At 34.4% G+C, this 10346-nt stretch overlaps 1 protein-coding gene across 1 annotated transcript; it reads right to left on the bottom strand.

The window, feature by feature from the left end:
- Positions 1-926: 926 nt before the first annotated feature.
- Positions 927-2524, bottom strand: LOC129760146 (matrix metalloproteinase-2-like). Its single transcript, XM_055757734.1, has 3 exons — positions 2321-2524; positions 1386-2259; positions 927-1321 (listed from the first exon to the last, which is right to left on the bottom strand). Exons 1-3 carry the CDS (start codon positions 2522-2524, stop codon positions 927-929), a joined length of 1473 nt encoding a protein of 490 aa, XP_055613709.1.
- Between the last annotated feature and the right edge of the window lie 7822 nt (positions 2525-10346).

A 10346-nucleotide genomic window follows, 5' to 3' on the forward strand; every position in this document is an offset into this window, starting at 1 on the left:
ATCAATGATCAAAAAGGGGGTGGCGATCTTTTGGGGATCAAGAAATGGCATTCTTCCTATCGTATTCCAATTCAACCATCTCCAGATATTGAAGTCGTTTATTGCCAAGCTAGAATTAAAAATCAAGATCTTTGCCTTGCCTCGGTCTATATTCCGCCATCTTCAAGCGTTAGCCGGAACCAATTGGCGAATATATTTTCACTTCCTCCAGAACCCCGATTAATTCTAGGAGACTTTAACTCCCATGGCGTAGGCTTGGGTAGTTCACGTGATGATGATCGTGCTAAAATGATTTATGAGCTGTGCTACGACTTCTATATGACAATTTTGAATAATGGAGAAGTGACTCGAATTGATGGATCCCGTTTACAGCACAGTATTTTAGACCTTTCTTAGCTTCTTTCTCTCTGAGTTTGGATTGTAAGTGGAAGGTAATCCAAGACCCTTCACTGAGGGTTTCATTTGCTTATTAATATTTCTACCATCAGATGTCGTATATCACCCGAATATATCAATATTCCTTGTGACCCCCTCAAAAACTATTGATTGGTAAAAGTAGGCACCGAGAGTTTGCGAAGCCGTCGACTCAACCATGATTTGATCATTTCTATGCATAGATGCACGGAAAACTATATCAGGGGAAAAAGTATTTCCCTTAACTAATGTTAGATTAATTCATCAAGAGAAAGTATTTATTTCGATATGAGAAACCGTATAATAAGAATGGTATATAACATTTAAATAGAAATGTGACCTCTGTCGTACTGATCCGAGCTATCCAAAGATTTTTTCAATAATGTTGTGAAAAATATTAAAAATAATAATTTAATGCTAAATAGTAAGATGGTGAAGATTTCCCAAACATTTGAATCATTCTTATTTCATCTTAATGGAACTGGCAAATTCAACACTTTTTAAAATCAAAATTAACTAATAAACCAACGGTTATCATACTCCACAAAACCATTTGTCGTGTACTCGAAGATTTTGGTGTCTTTGAAGGTCCATAAACGCTTTCCGAAGTACACAGCTGCATCGAGTGATGGGGGTGTTACGCCTTGAAGGCTAGAAAGCGGCATAGCTGGGGATGCTCGCTTTTTACCGGCGTCATACGTCCAATACTGGCCTCCTTTGGTGGCAACAATATCACCTTTACCGTCTACAAAAGTAGCATCGATACTGTTTGGAAGTCCCCGGAAAGAATCGCTAATCAGCCGTGGGTGTCCAGCTTCCAGTCGACTTCCTCGGAACCGCCAAACCTTGGGGCCCTTGAAGAAGTAGGCACGGCCATCGGTGTAACGGAAGGCAGCGTCAATGTTTGCTTTTGGGATAAAAAAAAGGAAAACGGTTATCAAAAATTTAAAGCACGGATTACAGTTCCTTACCTGGTAGTCCAGGCCACCTGGAGGAGATCAGTTGCCCCTTGGGTGATTCCACAGAGGTATTGTAATAGAAGTCTCCCGAAAAAATGAAAACTGTACCATCATCTTCCTCGATTGCTGCATCAATCTTTTTCAACGAACCAAACTCAGGTTGGGATAAATTCAATTCATAATTTCTGCTTCTTTGTCTTTTCCCGTATAGGGCTTGAATGTTTCTGACATCTATAGGCTGTGGTTTTGAAAACTGATTTTGATGATACGGATACATCAGAGATGCTTTCGAACGGGAGTGACCCAATCCTAGTGAGTGGCCAATTTCATGAAGTGCAGTGTCGAAAAAATCTTGTAAAGAAGCACCATTATCGAAAAAATATAGGGAATTGAAATGGATATCTCCCCTTTCCGGAGGCAAAGCATGAGCTAGGGTTCCGATGGGATCTTCAAACCAACATTTTCCATTGCGCAGCGGATGAAATTGATGGCCAAACAAAATTTCTATATCTGCATTCACATCTTTCACTTCAAAGAAATCCAAATTTGTCACTTTACTCCACTCGGAGAATGCTTTTGCTATGAGTGATCTTATATGACCTGATCTTTTGCGCCTGGGAAAATTTCTTATGCGATAGGACAAAGTATTTTTTCTCCACTTATGAACCTTCACTCCTTGACTGACATATTTTTTCAAGACCCCACAACGCGGGGTGCCAATCATCAGTTTCGTTTCGTCATCTAGGATTCCAGTTTCGTTCAGATCAGCTTCTCGCTGAAAAACTCGGATCAGGTTTTTAAAAGTTTGCTCTTCCGAACTTGCAAAATCTATCATCAATGCTTCAAACTCTTCAGTTTCGTTAAATCCGAAGCTGTTTAGGTGGACCTTCAAAATAAAATCAATTGCAATAATCTTTTTCAAGAACTATTTTGCATTGCTCACTAACCTTGGCTTCCAGTTCGGTTATCGCAGGTATCTTGAGGGGTTGCGTTGGATCAGCACTGCTTTGATCTCCATCCTTCGAACTCGATCCGGTTGAATTTAGCCAATCGTTTCCGAAAATCAAGATCGTTGGAGTACCGGAAATGTTCCCGATTCCTAATAGTCCGAAAAAAATCAGAACTAAGAATATTACCTTGCACTTGACCATTTCTGCGACTTTACTGAATTTTGTTCGACGGGATGTTGCCTTAAATATATTTTTTTTTAAGATTAAACTGAAGAGTATTTTCCTCAAAAACCGCAAGAGCTTATGTGACACATCTTCTCGGTACATAATCCTTATCCTACTTTTCGATACGACGTCAAGAGAAATTTGAAACAGGGTGAGGTTTACTACATTTCTTCTACTTGTTGAATGATGATTCAAGCGTTGGAAATCACTCCACCGTGGTTTGCATCTCCAAAAGAATGAATTACGAGAAATGTTCAACTGAGGTAAAATGTCTTTTTTACAGAATTTTCATAAATCATCTTAGAAGTAGTCATGTAAAGTGAACTTTGAACTTTGACTTTGAACTTCTATCTTCCCTCAAAATGAACAAAGCAAAGTGAAAATAGCATATTTTTTTAAACCTCTACACAAATACAATTCCATGAAAGTCATTCAAACTGATAAAAAAAAGGTTCTTCTCTTTTCTTAAAAAATTAAACAAAAAATTAAAATATCAATTCTGAATCAGTTAGGATATTTATGATGGTTACATTATTCCTATCTAGGAATAAAAGTTTTCATTACCATTAAAATTAAGGTAAAAAAATCTGAAGAAAGGAAACATGATAAATCTAAGACTTGTACCACTTAGAATCGGGTCGTTTATTTTTAATCACTGCAGTGCCTCTAGTTGTTTATTGAATGATGAAACTTTTGTCAGAATTGGTACACCCTTCGAAAAGTTATCCAAGATGGGACGCAAGAGACTATACTTATGGTCCCGCGTTGATTCTCCGTTAATCAGAATTATGAGAAAATCGCATCAACAATATCATTACTTCACTTGAACCGGTATGAAATGACCTTTTTTTGTTAATATAATTTTATTGCAACATATTGCGTTTTCATACTCAATATCCAGTGCAACGTTAAATTAAAGGTGTAACAATAATCGAAGAAAAAACAAGGTTGAAAAAAATCTGTGTTTCCTATTTTGATAATCCAATGCTGCCGAACTCTGTAAAATTAAGTCAAGTTATTTACTAACTCTTCAAAAAAAAATCTCCAGTGACTGAAACAATGTTGGCTGTTGCTAAATAAAAAACGTACGATTTCTACACATCATTTTTACTTTTTTTGTAATCATAATTTACATTTAAAAAGATACATTCACACGTCTAACAACTGCTTTCAATCTCAGCTTTCTTAAGCACTAAGTGAATTTATTTTCCTGCTATTGATAACTGATCTACAGCTTTTTTTCCGAAACTTTTCGATAGTTTTCATTGACCTTTAATAACATGAAAACAAGCGGTTTCAGCTCTCAAATTTAGACTTCTTCCTTCTTTCAATACCAAAGTCTTAAAAACAATTGGAATAGAATTAGAAACGTCTATGGGGAAAATTATAATTATTGCCGCATATTTGCCTTTTCAATGTAGCGGTGAACAGAAAAATTTTTTGAAGGGAGATTTACAAAAACTCACCAGAAACAAATCTAAATTTTTTATTATTGGTGACTTTAATGCAAAACACCGATCTTGGAATTATATTTCATCAAATTCAAATGGAAATATTTTATTTAATGACTGCTCTGCAGGTTATTACACTGTTGAATATCCTAATGGGCATACTTGTTTCTCTTCGATTAGAAATCCTTCCACAATTGATTTGGTTCAAACGGATTTAGGCGAGCATTGCAGTCAATTAGTTACTCATGCGGACCTCGATTCAGACCACCTTCCAGTAACTTTTTCTTTATCCCAAAGTCCCATTGAAAACCCTTTAAAATCAACTTTTAACTTTCATAAAGCTGACTGGGAGCGATATAGTAATTTTATTGAACGTTATTTGGATGTAAACGTTCCACTGAATTCAATTGAAGATATTGATTTGGCTGTAGAAAATTTGACAACTTTAATAGTCAATGCTAAAGCCGCTTCAATACCCAAAGTTAAACATAAATTTAATCAACCTTTGATCGATAATGATCTTCAGTTTTTGATACGACTGAAAAACATTCGTCGACGCCAATATCAACGTACTAGGGATCCTTATTTGAAATTTATTTATTGCGACCTTCAAAAAGAGATCAAACGTCGTTTAAATTTCATCCGTAATGAAAATTTTGCTAAAGCAGTAGAGGACATAAAACCCTACTCAAAGCCGTTTTGGAAATTAACTAAAATTCTGAAAAAGCCCCGGAAGCCAATTCCTACTTTGAAAGATGTATGTATGTATGTATGTATGTATCCACCTTGGGTTTGCGGCAGCGCCGCGGTTATGGCCAAGAAAATAACCCACGCGTCCATCTTGGCTATCACGCAACACAGCCATAACACCTCAGTGAGACTTTTAAGGGAATGGAATCGTAAGCAGAGGCACTTACGGTATCCAGGGTTGTAAGGAGGAAAAGTCTCGAGAAACTATAACCATATTGTTGACTAACCAAGATAGCATGCAAACTATAATCCCGCCCCCAAGGCTTCCGAAAAAAGAGTGCGTCCTTAGTTTACAAGAAGTAATCAAATATGATCTTTTTCACAACCATGCCAAATTCCCTTGACATATATTGAGAAAAGTCCGATATTCGAAACAGGTAACAAGCACATACTGCTACCCGCTCCTTTTGCAAAGCAAGGTTACCCTGATGCCCCTACCCTAGTTGTTTATATTTGTAATAATGAAAACATGAACGATAGAACAATAATATATTATAATTGAATACAATTTATGTTATATAATATGATATGATAATATGATATAATGTAATATGATACAATACAATATAATATAATATGATGATGATAATGATAATAAAATAATATAAAATATATGTATTACAATGTTATCTAAATAATTATGATGTTGTTCTTGGAGATTTTGATAATGCTGGAAAACTGCTAAATGATAATTAATTATATTAAAATGCCTAGGTTTTCAAACATGTCAAAGAAAATAAAACAATGGAATTATATTCAAATTTAATTAGATAAATAATTTAAAAACTACTATCTGATTAACTAGAATGAAGAATATCGAATGGGTGATGTTATGTTTGAATAACAAGTATTTTAATGCTGCTGTACTGATACTGAAATTGAAAATGATTTAGAAGAATCATGAAGATAAAGCTCCTGAAATATTTAGAAAACGAAGAATAAATTCAGAATCTTATATGAAATTATAAATAATTCACAGAATTCATATAATGCAAAAGATGGATCTCAGCAATTAAATAAATTTCTCCTGAAATATCAAATTCAAAATTAAAATCCAAAATAGCTACTATATGAAGATTATTTTCTCTTCCACAACAGACCTTGCATTTCGATAACCTAAAATGTTTAGCTACTTGAGAGGAAAAATGTTTTTGAGAGATTTTCCATTTATGCTTTCTCACAAAATATAATTATTAAAATTATTGAGAGTGTAGTTTAACATCATGATATCATTTCTGGTTATAAATTACTATAGTATAACAAGAAGGCAGTGTTTGGCATCGCTAACTGAAAAATTAGCGCCGCTAATTAAATCGATAACTCATACAAAGTTAGCGATCGCTAATTGAATACGCTAAATATGCCAAAAAAGTTATCGCTTTAAGCTTAAAGCCGCTAATCGCTAATCGCTAACTGTTTTCCAACATTAAGGCCGGAACAAATATTAAATTTTTCTTTAGTTACGCACTTCCCCTTCAGATTTTTCCAACTCCCCAAGGGGGAATTAATGAAGTGTCAAGAATTTAATTTAAAATTAGATAAATTGATCGTATTTTCATAAAATTATATGAGCAAAACCAAAACTGTCAAAGATAGGAGTTTTAACGAGTCTCTGTGTTCTAAAATTTAAAACAAACGATTTTAGAACAAATAAAGAAAGAGCGAAAGAACAGAATGTGGAAAATGGGAGCTATATCTCTTTTTTTTTTATTTAAATTTTGGTTAAAAATTTACTCGATTTATTGATTTTATGCAAAGTAGGATAATATGCAATTGTGTTGCAAATAATCTTTTGTGCAATTCATTTTTTTTTTGTTTTGGCATTATATTACATAATCCTCATTTAAAATCTTTAACCTGTTTTCCCCTTTTTCAAATATGCCGGTTTATACAATTTCTATTTGAACTTAAAACGAAGGCTACAATAGTGATTTTATCTTATTTTTATATGAACTGATCTGTAAAATCTCTAGAAAACTGTATTGTGAAAAGTAAATATTTTCTGTGGTAAATAGCTCAACCACTTGAAAACAAATGCTGATGAAGATTTGTTGAAAATAGTTCTATATTTTTTAACATTTTTTATTGTTATCTTCTTCTGTAAAAGTTGCTAAAAAAAGTGCTTGAAGAGAGAAAAATAATACTAAATACATCTTTTCTCTAACTCTAACACGCATTCCTCCAATGAATCCAATTAAGCAATCAGAATGATGCACAATGTCACTTTGACCTGATTAATGAAAAAAAGTTTATTCTATCTCTAAGAATTCGAGAGATTGATACAAATATATGGGAGTTAGCGATCTTCAATTAGCGGACACAAAAAATAGCGGAACTTTTCAATTCGCTAAATCAATCCAAACTTAGCGGCAAAATGAAACCGCTAACAAAAATTTAGCGGACTAACTAGCGAATAGCGGATTAGCGCTTTTGTGCCGAACACTGCAAGAAGGTTATATGACTGGATAATCTGAAACTGCAATGAATAATTGAGCAGAAAAGATATAAAAAAAACTCTTGGTGTTAGTACTGTACCATTATGATAAGCTAAAGATATTTGTGAAAGATGCTCATCTACTTAGTCGAAAATATGATCAGAACAAAACCTTTTATACAAAAATAAAATGAACAAACTGAAATATTTATACAGTGAACGAAGAACATTAGTTAAATTCCGGTATCCTGAAAATAATATGCACCATTATTGTTGATTATTTCCATAAATTGAATCATGAAATATTTGAGCAATAACATGTAAGCTCGAGGAGCTTTCACGACGGGGTTTATGTTGATAAAATATGTTTATTAAATTACCTAGTTGAGCCCGGTACATTTTCTAGCAGACTGATTCAGGTTGCTAAAAATGTTGAGAAACATTTTCCTGTACTTGATAAAAATCACATTGTATTTAGTCGTCTCTGGTACCAGTGTTATATTGTAACAAAAAAAATTATGATCTCATTTAAAGTAAATGATAAAGGATTTATAGTAAAACAAATATTAAGTGTATGGGTATTTAGCAATAATTTTGCTTAGTCCTCCTTAATATATGAGCTTTTTTCCTGAAAAATTAACTGTAAAGCTAATAAATTGAAATTATATGTAATGGATTTGTTTGAAAATGAGTATTTTAGTTGCCACCCCTGGTGATCTGCCAACCCTACGTTGTTTATAAGAGCTGTCTAGAAAATATGGAAAAAATAATACAACTCGTTGTGCTGAAATCATCCGAAACAAAAATAAGAAAACAAATTAGGTGGCGATAAATTTTATATGTTCTCAAGTTTAGTCCACTACAGCAATCAAAACCTCAAAATTGAGAAGAAATTAGGGGAAAATAAACCAGAATTTTGAATCGATTTTAAACAACAGGTTGCGCAAAGGTGGTGGGCAGCGTTGCCACATTTAAATCTGTATTTTCGAGCCAAAAAATCTTTTTAATCTGTATGAAATCTCAAAAATCTGTATTGAAATCTGTATCAAAAATTTTCATTCCGGATACTTACGCTGAACTACGGTGACCTTTTTATAATGCGTAGCGCACTCATTTGAACTACGCTGCTAATTTCTGCGGGCTAATATTTGTGCTTCATGTCAAACCAGTGTTAAACCTGATTTTTCGTATACGCGAATCGTTTTTGGTTTAATTATGTCCGATTAATTGTAACAGACAAAATACATGTCCGCCGTAGCATGGGGGTGACTACACACATCTTGCATTGGCTGATACACATGGTACAACTAATAATCAAAACCAGCATAAGATGCCAAAATGAGAATCTCATTCAGAATTCTCATTTCAAATGTTGATTTTGAAGATAAGTGTGGTACCATAATGTACACCGTGACAAGTCAATGTAATCATGGTAGGAAACATCTGAAACAGCAAAATAACTCTTTAGATGTAGAGAACTCATACGACCCATAAAGCTGTTTCAGATAGGAGTCGGAAGGGTGCAATTGAGAAAATCCTACTTGGCAGATAGGATTGATGAATGATAGAATGAATGAAACATGGAACAATCTCACCAAAAGTTCCTCGTAGTCCAGGAGTGTTGGATATGACATAACACACACGATTTGTCATCCGTTGCGGTACGTTCTTCTCACATTTTTCAATCGAAGCAACTCAATTCTTCCTCCCGAGCGCCAATTCGTAAACATTTGCCCCGTCCAAAAACCTTTGGAGTCGAATTGACGGATATCACCATGGTTTTCACATTTTTAGAAGTTCAGCATATCATTGAAATTGTGGGAATTAACAAGATCAAACAACCATGTACAACACATGTTTGAAAAATATCACTTTCAGGTCCATTTAATGAAAAACAAAATTCAAGTACAGGCACGAAAAACAATACCAAAATCAAGCAAGGCTCTTCCAACTCCATGAGTCAAATTTTAAAACTTTCTGTAAGACACTTTCCTTAAGTTTGGATCGCTAATTTGGTAGCCATCTCTGCTGTGAAAATACAGCCACACGTTGATACCACTTAGATTCAGTTTATGAAGATTCACTCAATTAAATAACGAAAACTATTGGAATTATCAGCGAAGCGAAAAAAAACGCGTGCGATGTCAATATTTCACCGCCTACTCTATAAAATACATGCCCGCCATGTGTGAAAAACAAGGTCACGCAAAGTTTTAGGTCGATATATTCCGCTTAATATAACTCTGGGGTTTAACAATCATTTGGGATTTGAACATTGTGTCAATAGTCTTTACCATTAAAAGTTACATTTCTTATATGGCAATGACCAATTTTGGTATATGATTCTTAAACACAGGTTTTAAAACTTTCTTCTACCCTTTGCATGTTGTTTTGCATTGTTACGGTTCCGAACTCTAATTTGGAAGTTTTTTTCTTATTTGCAAGCGTGATAATTGATGGATGATTGAATCATCAAAGTAGATTATCATTGATTGACTCGAAGTATAATCAAAATATTTTGGAAAATCTCTGATTTTCTGAAAATCTGTATGAAATCTGTATAAATTTCCAATTATCTGTAATCTGTATATACAGATTCTGTGTTACAAAATTTCCAAAAAATCTGTATACATACAGAAAAATCTGTATATGTGGTAACGCTGGTGGTGGGTTCTGTACGGAGCCTTTAAAGAAGATGACGTATAGACCTGCTAAAAAAAAGAAAGAGAAAAAAATTGGAAATGCCTCACCCGGAACTCTTTCCTGCTCTCGCATACGACGGTCTTCTTCGCTGCTGTAGCTCAAAAGCGAAACACGAACGAACAGAAATGACGACTACACAAGCATCATCTAGAAGTAAGCGCCGCATCACCATGATCACTGACGACAAATACAACCCAAGAAGCTTAGTTTAAGCTTTTGAAACTAGTCATCACGTCTATCATAACCCTTCCCCTCACTTCCTAAACCCACACAACGTTCCAGTTCATTTTTGTAGGTATCAATCACCCGAAATCACACTTGTTTGTACAGGTAAATAATTGAAATTGCATCACCACAGTAAGCCATGCTTTTTTTCGCAAATAACGCACACAATCACCGAGCTGGGGCAAAGCCCGATTTCTCACTAGATACACGATACCCGATCTTCCTTTTCGTAAAC

The sequence above is a fragment of the Uranotaenia lowii genome, unplaced genomic scaffold (assembly GCF_029784155.1).
Source record: "Uranotaenia lowii strain MFRU-FL unplaced genomic scaffold, ASM2978415v1 HiC_scaffold_47, whole genome shotgun sequence".
In the NCBI taxonomy this organism is placed as follows: Eukaryota; Metazoa; Arthropoda; class Insecta; order Diptera; family Culicidae; genus Uranotaenia; species Uranotaenia lowii.

Bases quoted from the DNA above. Each gene is read 5' to 3' on its own strand.
- LOC129760146 (XM_055757734.1), bottom strand. From the start codon at position 2,524: ATGGTCAAGTGCAAGGTAATATTCTTAGTTCTGATTTTTTTCGGACTA. The intron at 2,260-2,320 runs GTTAGTGAGCAA...TTTATTTTGAAG, and splicing joins TAACCGAACTGGAAGCCAAG to GTCCACCTAAACAGCTTCGG. The intron at 1,322-1,385 runs GTAAGGAACTGT...TTATCCCAAAAG, and splicing joins CAGGTGGCCTGGACTACCAG to CAAACATTGACGCTGCCTTC.